Source organism: Apis cerana, linkage group LG8, assembly GCF_029169275.1.
Source record: "Apis cerana isolate GH-2021 linkage group LG8, AcerK_1.0, whole genome shotgun sequence".
In the NCBI taxonomy this organism is placed as follows: domain Eukaryota; kingdom Metazoa; phylum Arthropoda; class Insecta; order Hymenoptera; family Apidae; genus Apis; species Apis cerana.
This window is the reverse complement of record NC_083859.1, coordinates 1,473,191-1,497,170: the sequence shown is the minus strand read 5'-3', so window position 1 is coordinate 1,497,170 and position 23,980 is coordinate 1,473,191. Positions and strand designations below refer to the sequence as shown.

Below are 23,980 nucleotides of genomic sequence, written 5' to 3'. Positions count from 1 at the left end.
CATCGGTCAAATTATAAATCTGTAACTGCTGACGTTTTTCATTTTATTGAAATTAATTCCTACGAAATTAATATCCGCGAAAGCAATGTATAAATTGGAATAAAAATCGTGTAAAATGAATTCTATGTATTCTTTCGATCAAATTTTTTTACAAATTATTGTCGCCAATGAAAACTATTTAATCACCGATTTTTATCGCGAAATAAAATTATATCTATAGTTCACCATGCTTTCATTTGACTATAATTTACTTTAACTTATATAAATCCACGTATTTGTCTATTTACTCATTTTCCTGAACAATTTTATAGATATTGAAGAATAATTGTAATTTCGAACAAAAATTTACAATGGAAGGAGAAAATATTTAAAAACGTTTTAAAAATATTTAAAAATTGATTTTCTATGACTGTAATTAAAAAATTGATATTTGTTTCGTTTAATTCTAATATAGAGATAGAATAAAATAACGAGAAAAAGTATACGAGAACGAACACTATAAATTCTAATCTAATTCATTCCGAAATTATTATTTATAATTTTGCAAAACTATACGTAATCCTTTTTTTTCTTCTTTATAGGCCGACAATCTTTATAAATTTATAATAAAATGTGACAATGATTCACGGAATTAATCATCTTCCTCTTTATTTATTTTGTGTTTGAAAGCTAAATACTTGATCCAATTTTAAAATAAATACGTCATATATCTTATCACTCCTTTATCTTTTAATTATAATTTTTTAATCGCATTCTTGTAATTTTCATAAGAAACGACAAAGATATTTCTACAATCTTACATTTAACACGCCTCTTCCACGGATCTAATTTTCACTTTATAATATTTTTATCAATCAATCCTACAAACACTTTAAATACTTTTAAATCCTATAAGAAGCAATGAAAATATTTTTATTCCGTACAAAATCTTTTTATCTGCACATTCCTTAAATAGTTATCTTTTTCCATACTGTACACTGTACATTCACTGAATACTAATTATCAAAATGTCCTCCACATTCGTAACCCCTTATATACAATCCTTATCAATCACTTCTAAACCTTCCAACTTTTAAATCTCAACAAATAACAACGCTATTTTTACAATTCTCTCCTTCTGTACTATACACCTGCCTACCCTTTAAACCCTAATCCCTTCAACGTTCCACTCCCTAATCAATCAGTCCTACATCTTACAAACGAGAAAACTATTTTTACAATGCTGTTTTTCCGTTTTATATATGTGCAACCCACTCCAATTCTTCTTTCACATCTTAATGAAATCCAACCAATAAAACTATTTTATCTTCCCATTTCGTGCATCTATATTTACCAATCTTTATTTCCATCATATTTTATCTTCATTTTCATTTAATAGAATCTCGTACGTATATATTTCCCTCATTCCCCAGAATGTTCTACCATCACGTTAATTAAATCCTTTAATTTAAAAATACAAGTAACCAGTTCCATTTTTCTAATTTATACATCTTTATCTTTATCTTTACCCTCACTTCTCAAATCTAATACGCTCCATATTAATTAACTCCCTAACTTAAAAATATAAATAATTATTTTATACCTTTTACACTTCCAATCTTCCCTCTCCCTCTCTCAACCTCTCAATCTCAATCCCCCGACAAACCTCCGATTCTTCAAATTCCCTAAACCTACCATAAAAATCCGAATAATTATTCCATCTTTTCACCTCACGCACTCATTCGCTTCCTAAACATCCATTCTTCCCTCCTCGCCTCTCGATCCCACCCCCTCAACCCCTCCTTCCAACCAATCGATCCTTCAATCCCCTTCTAAAAAAAAAAAAAAAAAGAAGAAAAGAAAAAGGGACAAAAAGAGGGAGAAAAATAAAAATAAAGATACGAACCCGACGAAGCAGTGAATCCCGCGTGCATCCCGTACCGAGGCGCCGTCATGTGCTGCGGATGCGGCGTCGGTTGAAGCGCGGCGTGCGTGGCCGACACGGGTGCCTGAGGATGGGTGGCCGCCGGCCGCGACAATATCGTGTCGATACCGTGCGGATTGCTTCCGACGGAGGTGATGGAGGTCGCAGGGCTGTGCTTCCCGCTCCCCGTTGGCGAGGCTTGCCCCTGCGTGATCGTGGACAAGGGGACGCTGATCCTCGGCAACTGTATGCCCCCTGTTTGTTGCTGCTGCTGATGATGATGATGATGGGCCTGTTGCTGTTGTTGCTGCTGCTGTTGGTGTTGATGCTGTTGGTGCTGTTGATGCTGCTGATGGTGGCTCCTCTCCGCCATCGAGTGCAACGCCGCCAGGGGCTGGCTGGCCAGCATGCTGCCCCCGGCAGCGCTCAGGTTCAAGAATTGGAGGACGTGAGGGGCGGCCGCCGCGTGGAAGTCGTGCAGCCAAGGCGGCCTGGGAGGCGGTGGAGAGTGGCTGGAGGCTGGCGGTGGCGAGCACGAGCCCAGAGAGGAGCCTGCCGACGAACTTCTGTCGCCTTCCAAGTGGCTGTTCCGCCTGTGAGCGTCGCTCAACGACGACATGTTCTCGCCCGGCTGCGCCTCTGGGCTGGATCGCAAGTCCGTGCACGGCTCGCCACCGGTGTCGTTGCAGCTTTTACCACTGTTGTTGTTGTTGTTGTTGTTGTTATTGTTGTTGTTGTTGTTGGTCAGAGAACACACCATCTCGCACCACGCATAGTTCGGCAATGAGCGGAAAATTTCGACCGGGATTGAAACCGGGTTGGGGGGAGGGGCGTGCTTCGTGGGATTTGAAAAGGATGGATGGATTTTGTTCACTTTCGTTTCGTTCACGCGGTCACACGATGCACACTGGACATGCTCACTCACAACGTTGGACGTTGATATGTATATACATATATTATTTGGTCACTGGCGATCACTTTCTTGGTGGTACATCCTTGTTTCGAGTTGTTCGCTCCGTGAAATTTGAGTGATCTTTTGGCAATGACTCGATGGAAGGTTGTTATTAAATTATCTCGTGACACGTTTTATAATCCTTTTGGCAACACGAAACTTTACGTCCGGTGGAAAGATAACTGGCAAAGTTTAATTCTCGAACCGGTAACTCATCAGTGTTGATTTTGATCTATCCTATCTTATCGATCTCCAAGTGTCGTAATTTTTTCTTCCTTCTAGGATATATCCGTTCCCAATTCCGCAACTAGATATACAAGATATACAATTCAATTCAAAATTTCCTATCACCGATTCCCTTCCTCAAAGTCCGACACAGCTCTGACGAATCTCTTCCACCGCGGCAATGATTCGACAATTCTCATCTCCAACCAGTTCAAAGTTCGTTTCACGGCTCCTCGAAGAAATTTCTCTCGAAATGATTGGCCGCCGCTTTCCGTACAGACGTGCAACTTTTTCTACCAATTATACTCCAGCCTCGCTCGACGAAAATTGATTCATTCCCCGACAAACATGTACGTACACCGTCACTCTTGCAATGAAAAAGAAAGAAAAAAAAATCTCGAGGATAACACCGTGGACACTGTTACACCAGTAAGAAGCAGGGTGAGACAGCCGAGGGACTCGGCTCGCCAAGTGGTACGCGACTGGGGTGCATCGGGGAGTCACCGTGTCCGCGACGACTTAACTCCTCTCGAGGCATGGTCGTCGAGGAGGGAGGGAGGGAGGGGGATTCGGGTTAGGTTCGGGTTTGGGTTTCGGGTTCAAGCGGCGCGGCGATAGGTCGATTCCATCCCGGTGTCCCGGCTGCCTCGGTTGTGGATTGGCGTGGAAACGGTGGGTCGGGTGGTACGTCGAAGGGCGGTTCTGCTTTCGGATTGGCCGGCATCCGTTCGCCTCTGTGGAAGAAGAGGTGTTCCGGGCGGGGCCTCTCAATCTCGCGTTAGCTTCTTGTTAAGCGTCTTTCATTGTGTGTTTAAATTCGTAATTTATGATCCCGACTGAATAAAACAAGAACTGTGCTGGTTCCGCTTACTGGGTGCCGGTGGCTGGTTGGCTGGCCGGCCAGAGAGCTGGCTTGGCTCGAGCTGTTTGGCTGACTGGCTCCGCTAGTTTGCTCGACAACTGGGCACCTCTGTATGACTATGGTGACACTACCGCCTCGATAACTTCCTTTGCTCCCTTGCTTCCTTCCATCCTGGCTGCGTGTGCATCCTCTCCTCTCTCTCTCTCTCGTGCCTTTCTTCCTCTCGCAGTCAATCCTCCTACTGGATCCGTCTCCTGCCTCTCTTACCGGCCAGTCAAGTACGCGTAGACCGAGCAAATCGAGTTATTTGCTCCCGATGGTCCATTTGGCTTGTTCCAACCCCCTACGTTGTCCCTACGTGTACGTATGGCGATGCACGTGTCAACGAGAATTCGGTTAAATCATTGCCACTGGGATCACGTAACTAATGCCATCCTTATCCACCCACCACCTTTTCCTCCCCCCACCATCTCGATGTACTCTTCTGGGCTCGGCTCAGGATCTTGGCCTGGCGTTCGACCAATCTAATGATCGAGCCAACCGAAACCTTTCGCTCGTTTTCCAACGGAGGGAGGATGAATAATTTATGCAGTTATTCCTCCCCTCTCCTTGGGGGAGGGAGTCGTCGTTGGAAACGTTGCTCTTAAAAGTATATAGATGGAGGAATGCATACAACAGCTTCCGGTTTTCGAATCGATGGATAATGGAACGGTGAAGGAGCACCATCCGTTCCCGAAATGGTGAAATTGTTTTGAACGAGGGAGGATTTCACCGTGGAGGGGAGGGGGGTCGATAGAGATTTGATGTTACTATTGGTATATGTTGCTATTCGATGGTATCCTCCATATTGATTTCGGGGGTGGTTCGAGCTATCGTCGGATGGACTATATTACCGGTAAGTTTATTTCTGAATTTAGGTGGGATGTTTTCGTTGGTAAGAGGGGAGGCTCTTTTCTTTTTGTTTCATTCCATGTTTTTTAAAAAAGATCCCTCGTATTTTAATCGTTTCCTTTCCGAGTTGAAGACGAAGGGGATGAGGAATAATAAGGCGTGGATATTTTTCTTTATTGGGACACTCTGGAAGATTAGTTTCGCTCGATTTGCTGCTACATCGATCAAATTTCTTTTCCTATTATTTTGAATAATTTATATAGCTTGTGTCTCTTGGAACCGGTATTAAGTAGACGCGGATAGTTTTTAAAAGTTAATAAAAGAAAGAGGAAAATAGAAGGAGAATGAGATCTAGTTAAAATGATATCTTTCTTCTTTCGCTTTGAATAAAAACGCAATAATCTTGGATTCCACGTATTCTGAAGATAATTTTTTATAATTGGAAGATTAGAAAATTAAAAAAAAAAAAAGAAAATATAATTGAATATTCTTTTTTTTTTTATTTCACAATTCTCCATTTCTCCTCACGATAATTTTTTTACGATAAAAAATAAAATGGCAATCGAAGAAAAAATAATAAAAAGAATCTTTGTTGTAATTCTTCTTTCGTGTTTAGGAAATAAATTATTTTTAAATCAATATTTTTCTGAAGCTAATTTTGACTTATTTATTATTACGAATAAGAGTTGGAGACAGGAAAATGGGACGCAATTGAAAACGATACGAATCTATTAGGGTCGATTCTTGTAATAATCCTTATTAAATGATACAGAGCCATATAATAATAATATAGAGACAATGATACGCGATAAAAGCTCGACGCTTCATGAAGACACGGCATATGGCGCACTTTATGACACCGCTCGATATCGCTGTTTCAATTATGGAAAATAATCTGTCGATTCTTTGTTTAAATAAGACCTTTTATAATATGTATACATCAGTATTGATATAGCGAAACGTATTATTTTATCCACAATTGAAATCAATCTCAAAATCTTTTCGTTCAGATATTATTTCTTCTATCTGAAAATTCTGATAATAAAAATATTTAATAAATCTTGATATTCAAATATTAATCATTTTTATCGACATCGTATACTGTTACATATTTTGTGTTTTTATTATAATAAATAAAAGAAATAAAAGAAATATCCATCACGGTTAAGCTTTGAAAAATAATAAAACTCTGTCAACGTTTCACAAATGCCCACTCCAAATTTTCTTTCCCCGCACAATGTAAATTCAACGATAGACTATCATAAACTCTATCTAAATCCCTCCATAGAACTAATATTCGTACACCATCTTGCGAATGACAATTGCAGTCTTGAGAATTACAGAACAGTTAATTTCATCACATGATTTGCAATTTAAAACCCATTTGCCTATATAAATGTATTCACGCGTTTACCGTATATACGATACAAGTGTATAAATCCATATACGCACGCAACATAACCTCCATCTCGCTTTGGATATAATTCGAAAAGAATCGCGGTTTCCGTCGGTCTAATCCGCGCTTGGTGGCTACGGTAGAGCATAAATTTCTCGTTAAGGACTGGCTTCCATCGTTCAGTTTTATCTCATTCCTCCTATGGAAAGTCATTACGCACCTCCTCCGTGTCTCCACCACGTTCTTCCACGCGCTCTTTCTCATTCGAACTCATCGCAATTCACAATTCTCGAAACGATAATACGTTAATGTGGTTTTAATTAATAAAATCAATATAAATAACATCCTCCTTCGTCTCGTTATTCTTATTAAAAATCATTAATTCGTATTCTTCCGATATTCTTCTTGTTTAAAGTGGTTATAGGTTATGTTAGAGAACAATTCCAGTTAGTAAAAATAAATGCAAATAATTATCATCGATCGATTTTATTTCATTTCTTCGTTGCGTTCATGCTCTTTATTTCTTAAATCCTTTTTAAATCTTCATCTTATAAATTATATCACACGAAAGTCAGTTTCAATTAATAAAACGAATATAAATTATCTTGTCTTCCTGTTTCTATCATACACTTTTGCATCCTAGAATCTTACGTAACTCATCACGATTGTAGGTTATGTTACACGAGAGTCAATTTTGATATAATAAAATCGATATAAATTACACACTACTTCGATTTTCTCTTTTCTTTCTTTTTCTTTTATAGAAAATCATTACGCGTCTTCTTCGTGTCTTCATCGTGCCCTACTTTTTCATTTGCTCTGTGAATTTAGCACGGTTAGGTTATGTTACACGGTTAGGTTTGTTTCGGCTAATAACATCGGTGAAAATTACATCGTTGCCAACAATTAACGGGTAATGAAACTCTCCTTCTCTCTCTTACTCTCTATTTCCCTCTCTCTGATTACGAATGTGGTGATTCGACGTGCTCGATTAATGGACTCGCGCCCGCGTTTGGGTCTTCGCGACGAATTGAAACGCTTAACGCTTGGCGATTAGCGAATTCATTTGCAAATCGAACTAACTCCACCCCCCCTCGAACAGAAGTGTAAGTACTTTGGTTACAGGAGATGGATGTTCGAGAACCGGGGGAATCGAATTCCAGAGTTTGAGTCTCTGGGATTTTGGGGGTGCGTTTGGTAAATTGCGATGGTAAGAATATTTTTTGGAGTTGAGTTCGTGGAGTATATACGAAGGAGATTGAAATTTCTGAATATAAATAATTATTTATTAGGAAGATCGAATTCATTTATGGAGACTTGAAGAAATAAATATTTATTGGTATAAAAAAGAGACTAGAAATGGAGTAGCTTTCAGTTAATTATAAATTGTACTTGAAAATAATTAATTTTTTAAATCGAATATCGAAGATAGAAAAATTTAAAATCCAAATGTGCTTAAAAATATCGATACTGAGAATGAAGATATCTACGTACTCTTACGTTAGAATATTCATTCTGAGTACTCCAAATATTCACGATCCAAAGATTTCGAAGATTCGAAACTTGGATCCGAGTATTCGAAATGAAATTCAAATTCAAGTATTCAAATTCTGTTAGTTTATATTCATAGACATTCAAAATTTGAGCAAATCCGCAATATTGAAAGCCTTAATTTATACAGATGACATATATATCACTAGTTATGAAGTTAAAAAGAATATTCAGCGGAGGTTGTCTCCTGATCCGCGAAAAAGATACTCCTTGGTCCTCCCTCTTATACACAAGCATCCCCCCGTACACGCCTCGTCGCTCCCCATCTCTTTCACGAAATATTTGTTTCGAACTCGTGCGCGAGGGAAAAGAGAGGGAAAACGCATTATCAGATAGGTTACCGGTGGAAAAGTCCAGCCAAGTTTCCACCGAACGATTTTGCAAAACTTCTCCACGAACTACCCCCCACGACGTGATCATGAGACGCGTAATCGCGGCTCGAATATAAATTTCCCAAATTTCGCATACGATCCCTCCCTTGAATATTCTTGTTGTTCGATCGTTTCGAACGCATCTGTTATTCAATTTCTCTGTCTTCTTCCTTCCTCCCTTCCTTCCTCGAGTCGTCAGTTTCCCTAAACGTTTCAGGGAAGGCTAATTTTTCATCCGAGCTTCGATGCTCGTTCGAACGTTTCAACACTGTCCTTTACGATGAGACAAATTATGTCGAGAATGGGGATTGTACGTGTGACACGGCATGCTCGTCGAGTATTACGTTTCTATTTGTTAGTTGTTTCATTGTGTATGCTCTTTCTGGTGCTCCGGATTGTTTCTTCCGGGATTTTATCAATGTTTCTCTTTGTTGGTTCGCGTAGTGGAGGCAATTTTGCTATTCTATTTATACGTATTTATCAGTAAATTATTTCTTTCTTAATAATAAAAAATTTTATGTTCCTTTTTTTTACACATTCATGTGAAAAATGACAAGATTCTGTTTTGTGTGTCGGAATCTGATCGCAAAAATTATTTGCTACCACGTTAAATTTAAAAGATAAAAATAGAATTATATATGTACCAGAATATTGAAAGTATAGTAATTTTTTCCCCAATATTTTATTTTTCTTTATTTCATCCTATTCTCTCGTACATATTTCAATTTTCCTAATAAGAATTCTCTTAAGATACGTGTAATTATTTACATTTCCATGACTAACGGTCATCGATTTGAAAACTGAAACTCAAAATCTTCCTCCAAAGAAGGTCCAAAAAAAGAAAAAAGAAGAAGAAGAGACGTCCCAATCGAAATCCAGGCCCCAATTTTCCCTAATTTTCACCAACTTTCCTTCCGTCTCGTTTTACGGGACATAAAGCGATAATCGAGCATACCTCTCCCCTAGCTGATGAATGCTCGCTAATTTCACGCGTCATCGGCTTTTACAAACGTGGTGTCACGGAAAAACCGGCGGAGGAACACGAAGAAGAAGCCATTTCGCACGGGCGGCCATTGTGCCCCGATCATTACACGCCGATGATTGCATTATATTAGCCATGCAACGAGATCCTTTTGCCCGCCGTTGATCCGTGTCATCGCGTATTCCACGCCAGATGATGCCACGCAACGCGATATTGCCCACCTATACTCCTCCTCCCCTCAACGTTCAATTTTTCGTTCCTTCTCTCGTTTCTTTTTTTCCTCGACCGATCGCAAGTTTAGGGATCCGATTGTATTTAAATCGTGCGATCATAGGCTTCGAAAGGGGGCTCTAATTGGGCAGCACAAGTATTGGATGGAAGGTTGATACGAGTCAGAAGGGGATACGCGGATTAAATATAAAAGATTCGCGTGACTTTTGCTGTGTAATTAGTAAACTGTGGATATTTATTTAATTATTTCTATGAAAGATTGTTTTTTTATTAAATAAGGTATTTATTATATATTCTTCCTATAAATGCACAAATATCCGCAGTCTGATATATTTAATTCCATAAATTAATATGAAATTACTGAATTTTCTTTACTGACATTGTAAGAATCGAAGTCAATAGAAATACAAGATATCGATGAATTTCAATATAAATTGTTATTTTTACTTTTATTTAATTTATCGCCGTTTCAAAATTGCTTTGAAAATTTTCAAAATTCAATCTATACCGAGTTCATTAATCAAATGAAGGAGAATTAAGTGTACAAATGGAAAGAATGAAATTGGATTAAAATTAATCGTCGAGCTTCATTTCAGAAAAGTATTTCGAGAATATTTCGAAAAGTGCAGTAAGCGCGAAGAAAATAGAAGACCCCTTCGATCCTTTTTATCGATTTTCGCATTAGGTCGCGATTGGATAGACTTTCATTAATATTGTCCCCGAAAGATCATCGCATTATCGTGCTTCACAGTCGTCACCCGTTTCGTTCCACGTCGTTGCCTCCTTCGGAATGGTCCCATTAAACCCGCCTCTCTACGCGCTCAAACGACTCAATTCTTCTATTTTAATCTCCCTAAGTAGAAGCAGGGTCCGATCTTAGGTAATTGTAAATTGTCGTTTGGTTTTAATTATCACTGGTTAAATCATACAGAGATAATATGTTTTTTAATCCATCATGATGTAGATAAATAGAAAGATATATCGTGCATAAAATTTTTTGTTTTAACAGAGCTAGAATTTAACCATCAAGATTTGAAATTCAAATATTCCAAAATACAATTTCTCCATCATTGCCAAATATTTTCTATCAATCCCCATTATCATAACTATCATCCTCATCATCCTCATCATCATCATCATCATCATCATCATCATTACACACAAGAGACCGAAACCGCCCACTGAACGACCTTCTAAACTCGCTTAAACCACCTTCAACCGCTAGCCAACAAAAGGGGTCCAGGGCCTAGAGAGAGCCTCCCAAAGAAAGAAAATAAAGAAACAAAATTCCAGTCCCCCGTATAATAGGCTAATTATAATTACCAAGGCGTCCGGTATAGCTACCTGCTATTCTCAGATCCATGTTAAGCCGGAAATAGAGGGAGCTGAATGGATGATTAATAACGTTCTACCAAGACCAAAAGTCTACCGCCATCGCGAGGCTACCTCACGATCAAACGACCATATATATATATATATATATATACACTTAGCTTAAACATCATACGTGGACAAAAACAGCGAGAGAAAGAAGAGAGAAAGAGGGACAGAAAGAGAGAAAGATCCCTAGATGATTTTCGAGGATTTGAAAAAGTCGAACACAGGATCGTCTCGACTTCGAAAACTCGACTTTTCTCTGTGTTCCCGGTGTTACACACCGTTCAGACATCCCTGTGAAACTATTTCATTGAGCAAATTTAACGCTAATACTGTCCAAATACGACAGCCCCATTGTTGGGGCCCCATAAAGGGCCACAAGGCAGCACAGCTGCTCCTGATTCGTGAGGGCCGACAAACAGGCTTAAGTCGCTGTCCTTTTTTCGCTCTATCAGTCATTTCGTTCGTCGTTCCAGGCGGGAGAAAGGGGGGGGAAGGGGAAAGAGGTGGAAGGGGGAGGGGGAAGAGGGAGAGGGGTATAGATTCGAACATTATGTCGGTCCATTCACACGGGATATCTCGCGCTGGTGCCCGGTGGCGACGTTTACGCTACTCAAAATCTGCTTTCCACACTCGCTTTGCATGCGCTTATCGTTTGTCACCTGACGATACGCCCGACGGATCTTCAACGATAGGAGATCGACCGCCATTTGTCACCGGTCTGTTCGTGGTTTTATTTTTTTTTTTTTTCTTTTCCCCTTCCCCACCCTCCTCCACACGGGGAATTCTTGATCGTTCGAGGCTCGTCGCAGGACCTGCAAATTGCATAACTGGTTAGCATCGAAGGATAATGGATGAAGAATAAACTAACTCGGGATATTAGAGCAAGTGAATTCAAATTTACGGAAGAAACGTCGCACCTTTCGGTATATTTATAGTAGAAAGTAGATTAGTAAGATGAAAGAGAATAAATAACAATTCCTGTCATTCTTTCAATATACTCCAAGTTTTTAAAAGATTCTTTCAAAAAAATTCTTCGTTAAAAAATGCCCGGAGGGAACAATGGAGGTAACGAGGTAAAGATAAGGATTTTTTTCGTTATTGAAACGAAGAAAATGAACAATGGTTCAAAAGTAACGAGCGAGTAAAATCGCATCGTTTTATCTATAGAAATTTGCGAGTAAGAAGAAACTGAAAAGAGCTTCCCGAAATTCCTTCTTTTCCCGTCCTGAAAACGATGAAATTTCACGGTAAATCACGTATTCGACAACCGAGCTCCGTCATGAACAAAAGATTCGAATTGTCCAGGAATCACGCGCGCAACCCCCTTATCCCTGCGTTACTATACACGCCACATTTGCATATTTCACTCTCGACTATCGCGGAATAGCCCATTCGCCCTGTTTACTCTACCCTCCATCTCTTTCTCTCTCACTCTCTCGTTTATTTTTACATTTATACCGAACCGACAAATGTATCCGTGTTATTCTCTCTCACTTAACATTACGACTCTCCGTTCTACGAACAACATCCCCCACTGGGGGATAGAGTCTACGTTTTCACAGAAATATGCGAGTTTACTGTTGATTCGCACATGTTTCCGTGTTTAAGAACAAACATGGGAATTAAGACAAATTTCGTTCTGTGAAAATTGGGAATTTATAATACACAAATTGAAGACTTTGAATTCTGAGGCGTCCCTTTCGTCGAGGAACGTTTCGTTTCGAGATTTTATTCAGACGTTGTTCCGGGAGGGGAACAATTTCGATAATTGTACCATATATTCTCAACGATTTCATTATTCTTCTCAAATTCGGTATTTTAAAGTTGCGCAAACAAGGCAAATTAAAACAATCATATTAACCTCGTCGTAATCCGAAAGAAAGAAAATCCTTGGACCCGATGAAAAATATTCCTTGGTTCGAAGAAAAAGATTTAAATTTAAATGTAAGAATAATCTAACGAAATAGTGCGAAACAATTTGCCAATATTTGCGCGATTATAATCGGCAAACGCGATTGTTCAATCGCCAATTAGAAGACGCAAAACGGTCAGAGTGGTAAACGTATCTGGCAGCAAACATTGCGGACGTCCCAGATGGATATCCGTGGATGTATCGTATCGAAACGCGCCACTTTTCCTGCTGAGTTTAGCACGTGTAAATTCCAATATTTAACCGATCGCATTAACCTCTAATGCACAACGATGGACTAATGAAAATTGTATGCAAAACTGTTGGAATTCGAGCCGGAAACGGAAGTGTCGCGCGAGTGAGAGAAGCGCGTAATTACCAAACGAATAACTCTTACGCTAAATACTAATTACGAAACAAATTACTTGCGCGTGTCATAAAGAAAACATTAATAGCTAAATATTTGCATAATATATACTATCGACTGCACACCGCTTTCGAAGCGATATACAAAGCGTATCGATCGCGAGATACTTGGCGCGAATTTATTGCTATATTAGCGTGAATGTTAATAAACCATAGAGGCGCGTAATTGTTTGCCCGCGATACCTTCAATCGTCGTTTCGACCGGCCCCATCCGCCTCCCGTTTCCGCGAACGTCGTATCTCGCGGACGTGTCATCAATTTTTGATCGTTTCCGAATTTTAATCGTCGATTACGTACTGTCGATGGCTTTTCTATTCTCATGCCGATGTCATCGTGTTTATTTAATATTACGCACGAATCGAAATTTAGATAATTGCGAATCCTATTCATTTTGCCTCGAAAGTATATCTATGACGTTTTAATATTATGCGAAAAGGTGTGAAACAGGTCGGTTTGTACAGTTCCAATGTAACTCGGTAAATAAAAAAGAAATTAACTTTAGATTCAAAAATATACAGTGAGAATCAAGCGCCCCTTGCTTTCAACATTTTCCACCATTTTCTATCAATTCCTCTTCACTCCAACTAAAAATTCAAACAATATCAAATTTAAAAGAAAATTTTGATTTTTTGGTTAGGTTAACTAATCTAACCTAACAAATTCAACTCTATAATTCATTCTCCGCGTAATGGAAACTTGAATGTCATATAAATACGCTTTGAAATAAAGATACTACAGATCTCGAAAGAAGATCAATGCCCACATTAACAAAATCGATAACCAAGCTAACCTAACCTAACCTAACCTAAATCAACTTCTCCACGACCAGTTTTCCATGCGACAAAAAACTTGAATACACGTACTAGAGATATAGTTCGAAACTGGTGAAAAACGTGAGCGAAAATCGCCTCGAGCCGGCCTAATTGTCCGTCGAGATACCCACCATCCCCAAAGCGGGTGCAATAAGTAACGCCAGGCTAAAGATGAGGTCCAATGCATCAATGTCATCGCGGACAACATTGTTCCCCGGACGGCGAGGACTTAGGCTCTAACGACGTATTTATGGCGTCAAGTTGCGGCTTAAATAATAACCAGTCGATGATTGATGATTGCGGCCGTGCACGCAGAAAATCGACATCATTATTGTTGTTAGGGTTTTGTAGCATCCGCTAAGATGCTTCGCGCAAGCGCAACGCGCTCGCTCGCGCGCGCTCGCATTCGAGAACGGCAGATGCGTATAATCTCTCTGTATTAACGATAGCACGATCGGGACCCACCAGAGGCCTTTATCTCGCAAATCAGTTGTGGGAACGACGAATGACGTCATCGATTTTCCACCGATTCCGTACCGGAAAACGTGGTACATTAATGAGAACGCGGCTTAAGGTGGTGGAAGGAAGAGTCCTTTTCTTCTCGAGATAACTCGAATGATGTTCCTTTTTGGAAACAGTGATCTGGATTTTTAGTTTATTCCAGCTTATTCGCCGTTTTATTCCATGTTCGCCATCGTTCTTATTAATTTTTTTTAAAAGGAGCTTCGTTAAAATATTTTTAATTTTTAAATCTGGACACTCGATGAGTTTAGCGAGAAATGTATTCGTAACTTATCAAACTGTTTTTGACTTTAAAATTCCGATTTTCAATGCGAATAATATTGTGGAGATTCTAAATTATTAATGTTTTCTTTTAAAGCGAAGCTTTAGTTAGAAGTTAATAGGATCGAATACTACGAAGAAGAAAGTGAAAAGATATAGAAAATTATAGAATTTTGGAAAACTTTGTGGAACAGATTGTGATTGAAAATAAAAATTGCAATAATGGAGTGTTTTCAAACGATTTTGAAGCACGACAGAAGTTCTCCCAGATAATTGAATAATCAAATGAGGAATTGATAAGATAACAAATCCGGATATTGACTGAGTGAATAATATATCTTCTCGATATCTATATAATTATTTTGATTGAAAAGATACCTATAAAAAATCATTCAGATTCAATAAGTATATACTTTTAAATTCGTTTCGTTATTTTAATATTTACTCTAAGCTTTCGAAAATTTTTAAATGATTCAAAGTTACGCACTACATCTCTTCCTTGAACAATAATGATATTCAAATTAATTTAATTTTTATTCACGTCTAAATAGATTTTAAGATTAATTTATAATTTTTACGTTTAAAATTAAAATTTACTTGCTAAAAACCCTTGTGCAATAGAATTTATAGTAACCAACTCGTAAATCGTATCATTAACAATGTTCAAATATTAACGCGCAAAATATAAAAAAAAAAAGAAAGAAAGAAAAAGAAGAAAAAATACAAACGTCGTTATAAGAGTAATAAAACAGATCATGAAAAACATTTTCCCCGTTTGCTACTATAATTTTCGAAAATATTTATCGATGCGTATCCGGTTTATTAGAGATAATACGCATTGCAGATAATATAGATTTTCTGTTTCACATTTAAATGAAACGATAAGCTGCAATTTATTCTTTTATTACGTGTAATAAAATGGCCGATGACACCGGCGCTATGCCGAGGATATTCAAAGCTGCATCCAACGGGCGAGATATTTCGCGTTTCAAAGAAGATATACGAGTCATAATTTCTTTTTTTCCCTTCTACACACCGTTCATTTTAACCTAACGACGATTTCTAACCAAGATCCTCGTAAAATCAACATCGGTCACGTAGAACAGCTTGTATCAATTTCGAATGTAATATCGGCGGTTGTAACGTTTCTGAAAGCTTAATCTCTTCTTTGTATACGGTTCACTGATCGTAAAACTCATACCGACGTAAGTTGATTATAATTGGCGTTTGATTTAAACCAAATTTAATTGGACGTTAACGATAAACGTTTCGATTTTGATCAACCGTTCAAATTCGATTCATAATTACAATTTTTTTAACTGGAACAACCGATTAGCTATAACTTTGAATTCGATGCAAAAATTTACAATCACTCACTAATTTAATCTTGCTTCGATCAGAATCCTTTGATCCTTTCTTTCAATATATATATAATTTACTCTTAATTTTAATTAACGAACAATGAAAGGATATAAGATAGATCCATTTACTCGATCCCGATTCTTATTTCGATCGTTGCATTTTTCAAGGATCAAAAATCCTATTGAATAAGTAAATAAATTCAAAATTTTTAAAACGTTAAGGAAAAATTGCAATAAACAAGCAAGATGAATCTTCCTCTCTAAAGAAGATCGATCGTTACGTACAGCTGAAACAGCTATCTCCACCATTGAAAAATCTCACTCTCTAAACGATATTTCTATACACCTAAAGATCCTCCATCAAGCATCGACAAATTGACGAGATAGCTCACTCTATCCCCCCTCTTTCTAACAAGCAACAATAATTTCGATCGTAACCCTAACGACAGAAGGAAGCCATAGAAATATCGGTGTATAAATACACCGTATTTCCACATCCTGTCCGCGTTTCGCTCCTCGGACAGAGGAGCAGAATCACGCGTTTCCAGTTAGGGGGAGGGGGGCGCCCCCATTGAAAAGCGGTGCTCATCGACAATAGGTTAAAGCGTCAAATTAGGCGGTGCAGGTCAACTGCATGGGCGTCCCTGCCCCTGGCCTGGTCGCCGCTTGAAATTCTGTGCGTGCCCCGGATATAGGGTTGCCTCTGTAATGCCATAATACAAATAAGTCAGTCAGTCAGTCGGTTGCCCCGCCGCGTGTACCCCACGGTCTATTATGGTTCTTGATCTCCGACCATTATGCGTCCACCTTTCTCTCCCTCGATTATTGTTGCCTGCAAAGTCATTCCAAGCTTCTGCAGCATTCCCCTTCCCGCCTCCCCTTCCTCTATCCTCCGCTTCTATCCTTTTTTCGATAGTGGTTTTGGTGGACGAGAAGGAAGGGGGGATATTCTCCGACTTTTGACGCTTTACGGTCCTCTTCCAGAGATTTTCGTCCCACCCGCGCATTAACACTCTTTTCGATGCTTGAATCATTCTGTCTTCCTCTCTTTCTTGTATTGCTTTTTATGAACAGAAGTTGGGATTTGGATTTCGCTTCGGCACGAACGAAGAGGGATCGAAGGATTCTTTTCGAGTCGATTGATGATCGATTTTTGATTATTTCGGTGTTTTCTTTGTGTTTGATGATATATGGCGGGTGGAAAATATGTCAATATAATGAATTGTTTTTTTATTATGTTTTAAGTAGAAAGTCTTCGTTGTTGTTAGACAAAGAATAAAATATAGAAATTAAAAATTGAGATGTTAAAGCCCTCTAGCTTTTCAGTTGCAATTTTCTCCATAAACTATATAGATACGTGATTTTCATTTTTTTGTTTTTTTTTTTAAATAAAACGTATCAAGCTTTTCTTCTATTTCTGCTTCCTGCTCCTTCATTGAAAAGAAAAACAAAACTGTCGTTGAAAAAAATGTTATTAAAAAGGGATTACACACGATTGGAGTATTCAATGGTTTTATTATTACAGCAACTAACAGGCTTCCGCTTATTGACTTCGATTCGTCTGTTGGTAGAAATGTATCCGGAGAATAACCGGTAGGGTGCAAAATAGACTAACAATAAGCTTGTCTCCCTTCCTTTGACCGTGTATATCCTCTCTCCCCGTTGTGCAAATAGATCGAAATATTTATTTGAAAAGCAAAGTCACGGAACCAATTCCACTAGCAAATTTTATTAATATAAACGTCCTCGATAAAAAAAATTATACCTCTACAATTGTATATTACTTTGCATCGTATATTCGTCGAATATATTATCGAAGATAACATTTTCTGAAACGTCGATTTTAACATCAAATTAATCATATTACGATCCAACGTGTTATGTTCATTACTTTGATTGGAAATTTTTCTTCTCATTAAAGGAATATTAGAAATTTTCTTAATACTTCTTTCTCACCATTTTCAATTTCCACTTCTCTCTTTGATTCTAAAAATAATTCTCCATCTTGTTTCCAATCGTATGTTAATATCAATTATTAATCCACAAATCCAATACAGAATCCAACGTCTCTTCACCCTCGAGATATCACGCGAAATTTCCTTCGTTCACGAATCTACTTCGTTTTCAGATAAACAAAATTGCTCGTCTCTCAATTAACTAATTGAAACGATCGTTTTATTCGTTTCGATGATAAACAAAGCCGGTTGCTTCGGACAAATGGGATTTACGCGCGATTCGATGGAAATGAAATTTTACTTAAAAGCTGTATCGCCGCGAGATGAAATGGCAGCCGGTGTAAGGGGTGCGATATTCAATTAGCGCGCGGCAGCAACGATGACACACGGTTGTCTTCGCGCGACGCTAAACGAACCGGAAAGGACCCTTGGGGATGGCCAGCTGTTAGCATAACGCCGAGTTGGCAAGTGCCGTTCGAGTATCGCAAACCAATCAGTCTTTTTTCATTTAAAAAACGATGAATATAAATTCTTTTTTTAATCTTTGCAAGAGATTTCGCGATAACTCTAAGAAATTTAGAAAAATTTTAATTTGGAAAAAATTAATCGATTAATCAATTCTCCAGCACGACACTTTCATAATATTTTTTCACACATACATTAAAAGTTAACTAGTTTATTATTTTTCTCCAACAATTTTTCACCATTTTTCTTTCTCTTAACTTTCGTAGCCTTTCATCTTACGTACCTTTCCTATCCACCAATTTAACAATCAATTGAAACAACCAACAACCCTGTACAATCGAAATAAGTAAAATAATGAAACGAGATCAACGAGTTTTGGATCGGGGAGTTAATACCTGATCAGTTGATCGGAATAAGTTAATCGTTGGAGAAGGAGTAAAGGTTGAGGTTGATTAGAAAAAAAGTAGAAACGAGTATAAACGCGGGACTACGAGGTTTGAACGAGTTGAACAGAATCGAGTAGTCGAGTGAAGCGACGCAGGGTAGGCCATAAACAAGTGCTTACCGCAATCTAATGCGTCTGTAATTGCTCGAGCACCAGTATCTTCCCCAACGGTCCCACTTGCTCCCGCGATTTAATTACTATGTAAATGTCGCATTCCCTAAACTGTCCGTTTCCCCTCCTCCTCCTCTTCCTCCTCCCCTCCCGTCTCCCTACCCTTTTCCAGGCTGTCGCCCGATGTCCTTAATTACTTTATACGTTATTATAGCCCACCAACTACTGTCGACCGTACTCACTCCATCCGACAGCCACCACCGTTTCACTCCATTCCGTTCGGCCATATTGTTGCCGGCTTAAGCCCCAATCTCTTTACCTTCTTCCGAGGACCGCTCTCCGTTCCCCCGTGGGTGAGAATGAAAATCGTTATGCTGCCGAGATTCTTTTCAAAACGATTGATTTTTTTCTTCTTCTTTTTCTTTCTCCCTTTTTTCTTCTTTCTCATGGAGAAGGGAGAAGGAGAGATGACACGTCGATTCTCTTTGTTTCTTTTCTTGTTTCTCGTTTTCGATTGGATATATAACGTTAGATTTTGGATATATAACGTTAGATATGATACACGAAAGAATGTTAAAATATTTTCCTATAGTACGTTTGAAGAAAAGTTAAAGAAAGGAATAAGTTTTCTTCGTATTATTGTGGGGTAATTAAATAAATTTCGAGTGATGAATTTTGGAAAAATTGAAGAAAATAAAAGTAAATTGATGATTATTCGTGATTTAATTAATAAATTTAAATGGTATTTAAATTTTAATTTTCTTTTTCTAATTTTTGAGGGGAAAAAAAAGCTAAAGAAGAAAAAGAGAAATATAAAACAATTCTTTCGGATGAAATATTGATAATTTTTGTAGAAAAAAAAAACAAAAAAAAGAAAAAAATGTATACATTTCACGAAAAATATATTTTTTTATTTCTCTGCGTATATGTGTATCGATAAAAACTGTCATATTGCTGTTTTTTCAAACTGAAACAATTTATCTCGCTAATTCATAAAGATCGGTTTCTCCTTTATGAAAGCATTTAGCAATCTCGAACGGCACGCTCCTTAACTACGTTTTGATCACAAAGTCGTTTCACGATATACTTTATAACATCGTAACACGGGTCGGAATTACGTATCTCATTATTCTTGTCTCGTACGCCGGCCTGTAACACTCGTGTCATTAACTGAGGCCATTTCCGAAAAGTAAAATCTTCACGAATTTTCTTTTCACCTACATTTATAAAAAAAGTCCATGATTCTTTACTTTTAAATCAATTTTCATATTATTTAATTATATATTTTCATATATTTAATTAGTTTAAAAATTTACGTAATACTTCTTACGTATATTTAAGATTTAAGATATTTTTTTATTTATTTATTTATTTTTTTTTTGCGTAACTAAGATTAATTAAATATTTTATGATTGAATTTAAAATTATTAAATAATATTATATATGTAAATTAAGATAGATCAATAGAAACAAATATTTTAAACGAAAGTTTATAAAAATAATGATTAAAAGTTGTTTGATAAATATATTCTTTACACTTTTTTTTATAAATTTTAGAAAAAACAAAATTATGCTTTATATTAAAATTAAGAAAAATTGTTTCGTAGAAACTGGCGATAGACAATGAATATTATTGGCTATCGTAAATTTCTTCTTTCAATTTCAACAAAATAGATTTTTAGATTAAGTGATAATAGTTTATGAAAATCAAATTTATGGAAACAAGCTTTATCATCTAAAACAATTAATTAATCTTAGTTACCGAAAAATTAGAAATATCGTTTTATATATATTCGAATAATTTTTATATATAATTTTATACATATATATATATAATTATATTATATATAATTTTATATATATATTTTTTATATATAATCGAATAATTATTAATCAAAACAGAAGTTACTTTTAACCTGTACGACATTACTTTACTTATAAAGTTTTATTGATAAACGTATTGTTTCAATGGTCGATTACCAATTGGTTCGTCTCGCAGGATCGTCTTTATCCCCGATTCTACTACGTCTTAGCTAGTGGACAGTATAAATGGGTTCGCTGTCCACAGGAGTCCGATAATTTGGCAGCCGAGAGGGTTGTAAGAGGGCTTTGACCAGTTTGTCAGCCACCAATGTACCTAAGAGGGTCCTTCGGCTATGCTACGTCAATTTGTCTTACACCGCAATGGATAAACTCCCTACGATTTATCAATGGTCAATTTTCTCATTGAAAATCAATTGATCGCGAGCACGTTTCGAGTATTATGAATATTTGCTAATTTTATAGAGATCAATACCTCAATAATTTAAGAATTTAAGAATGTATACAAACATTATATTTAATTAAAAATCTATTTAATTTTGATATAAATGATTCGTTGATAGTATTATTTTATTAATAATCAAATTTTATATTCCTTCTTAAAAATCTGAATATACTTAGATATACTTTAATCGAGATTTCCTTATATTATAATCCTGAATGACTCGAATGAATAAAAAAAAAATTTCTTATTCATTGATATTATTACTCGTTATACTGATAATACTGACAGTATTAGTTTTTGTTAATTGCGTAATTATGTACAATATAAATGGCAAAATATGATGTACATTTCATAAATAATTCTTAAAATATTTGCATATATAATAAGAAATATATATAATACAAAATACGTAAATGAAATGAAATGAATTTTTGTATGAAATATAAAATAAAAAAAAGATACAAATACAAATTAGAGATAAACATAAATAAATACAATTTAAAAAAAAAATTAAAAGCATTCTTTTAAATTTAACGAAATTAAAAGAAAACTCACAAATAATATGTAAATAAAATACATTTGTTAGTTTTTATATGATATTATATATGCATTTGTACATCTTTATGATGGAATACATTTTCGTATGAAAACATAATTCAATCGATAATTACATAAATATTAGTTCAATATGGTACTTACATAAATATGTAATTCTACAAATTAAATTCGGGGGCAGCACCATCTCTCGACTAAGGAAAACATCTCCTCAAAAGATAAAGAAAAAATTCTAACAGGAAGAAAAATACGAATTACGAATCAGCGCCATCTTCTGATTATTTTTAGATATAGAAATTTTTGATTCCAATAGATGGCGATGAATCTCACTTCTCTCGTTCTACCTTACCTACTTTTATCTTATCCTCGCTAAATAAATGTCATTCACAAAAATAATGGTGCTGACGGTCAATTCTTGGTTTATTTCTAAAATTTATTTAATTAATTTTTTTATTTCTATATTTGTACAGCATTCTAAAGCATTCTAAAGCATTCTAAAGATGATTTCCAAATTTCCAAATATTAAACATTTCTCTATTCTTCTCTACGCGATATCTTAAAACTTTGAGTCATATATTTCGAAATATTCAATCTCCGAAAAGATCATATTATTTGTAACGCTATTTAGCATGTCATAACATAAGTATGTGGACAAAATTAAAACACTCGAAAGAGACAAAGAAAAGACTAAATTAATATACTTCATTATAATTTTAGAAATTGAAACAAGAATATTCAAATTATTCGTCATTTTAAATTATAATATTTCTACCTACGAAAAATATAATCGCGCTCGCAGTTAATTAGCTCATATTATTTCTTATAAAATATATAGTTGTATCAATGACATTAATAAGCGAGACATTAGCAATGATAAAATTATATATTGTATATTAAATAATATGATTTCCCAGGTCTCACCGCTTGGAGGTTGCTGCGAATTGGAGACCCACCCTGACCACGACGTCCCATCCACCCTCCTTTAGCACGAAAATTTATTTATTCTCAAATAATTCTCCTTTGTGTGGTATATGTTTGCAAAACGTTCAAACTTTTGATCGTTGTGCAACACGAGCACCAAAAGGAGTTGTAAAGAAAACCGGCGCGGAAGACTGACTAAAGCTGAAAATAAAATTAAAATTAAAAGACTCTCTATCAATATTTTACACTTCCATCGATGTGAAAATGAAAAATGATTGATAGTAAAAAAGCTTAAAAAAAAAAAAAGAAAAAAAATAAGCAAAATAAGCAAAACAAGCAAAATAAGCATCCCAGAAAGCACTACACTATTTTAACCATCTACTCATCTACAATATCTAATTTTCTACAATTTCTACATTACTTTATTTAATACCCTTGATTGTGCATGCACTTAATTTTAAATACATTTTCTTTAATATCATACAATCTTCTATTCTTGTAAAAAATCCTGAAACAAACTTAAAAGTATAATATTAATATTCTACTTATTCTAAAAATTTCTTTTCTTCTTTCCTACCTATATAATTAATATAATTAACCTATATGAATTAATTAAACATTTTGTTTGTAACTCTGTAATTGAAAATTTACAAATTCTCTTCATATCTATCTTCATCATATTTACATTCACACTCATAACACAATTTTCAAGAAATTTATGATACGGCATAAACCATGTGGCAAGAGGAAAATCACAAATCAGGATATATCAATGATGTGAACAAGCTAGTGAACAAAGTCACGTAGCTATCAAGTATCAAGTACTGTGTTTATAGTGAGGAAATTGAGGAATTAAGGCAAGGTTAAGATATTGCCTTGAAAAATAGGAAATATTGGTTTGGAAAAGCAACGAACCAGATTAGGAAGGCGACTGCCTTTTTAATAATAGGAAGAACAAAACATCCCATTGTTTATAAATCCCATCTATCAAAAAAACTAAGTATTTCTTCTAATCTAACCCTATCCTAAACCCTATCCTACCTAATATAACAATGAAAATTTATTGATTTCATTTGAAATTTATTTGATGATGTAATCCATTCCGTTGAAAGTTGAAGAGGATTCCTGAAACAGACTATAAAACAGAATTAAATGAAACTCAATAATAAAAATAATTAATTTGTAGCAAATCACATATTATTTTGTATCTTATTTTGTATATTTTTT

General features: G+C 36.2%; 1 protein-coding gene across 2 annotated transcripts in view; it reads right to left on the bottom strand.

Annotated features, from left to right (window-relative positions):
• The window catches only part of LOC107996433 (homeobox protein Nkx-6.1), a 55,524-nt gene extending 32,740 nt beyond the window's left edge, over positions 1-22,784 (bottom strand). For both annotated transcript variants that reach the window (XM_062077841.1, XM_062077842.1), the window contains exon 1: positions 1,886-22,784. In XM_062077841.1, coding sequence (XP_061933825.1) covers positions 1,886-2,663 — 778 coding nt within the window. In that variant the 5' untranslated portion in view covers positions 2,664-22,784. The remainder of the gene's footprint in view (positions 1-1,885) is intronic.
• Between the last annotated feature and the right edge of the window lie 1,196 nt (positions 22,785-23,980).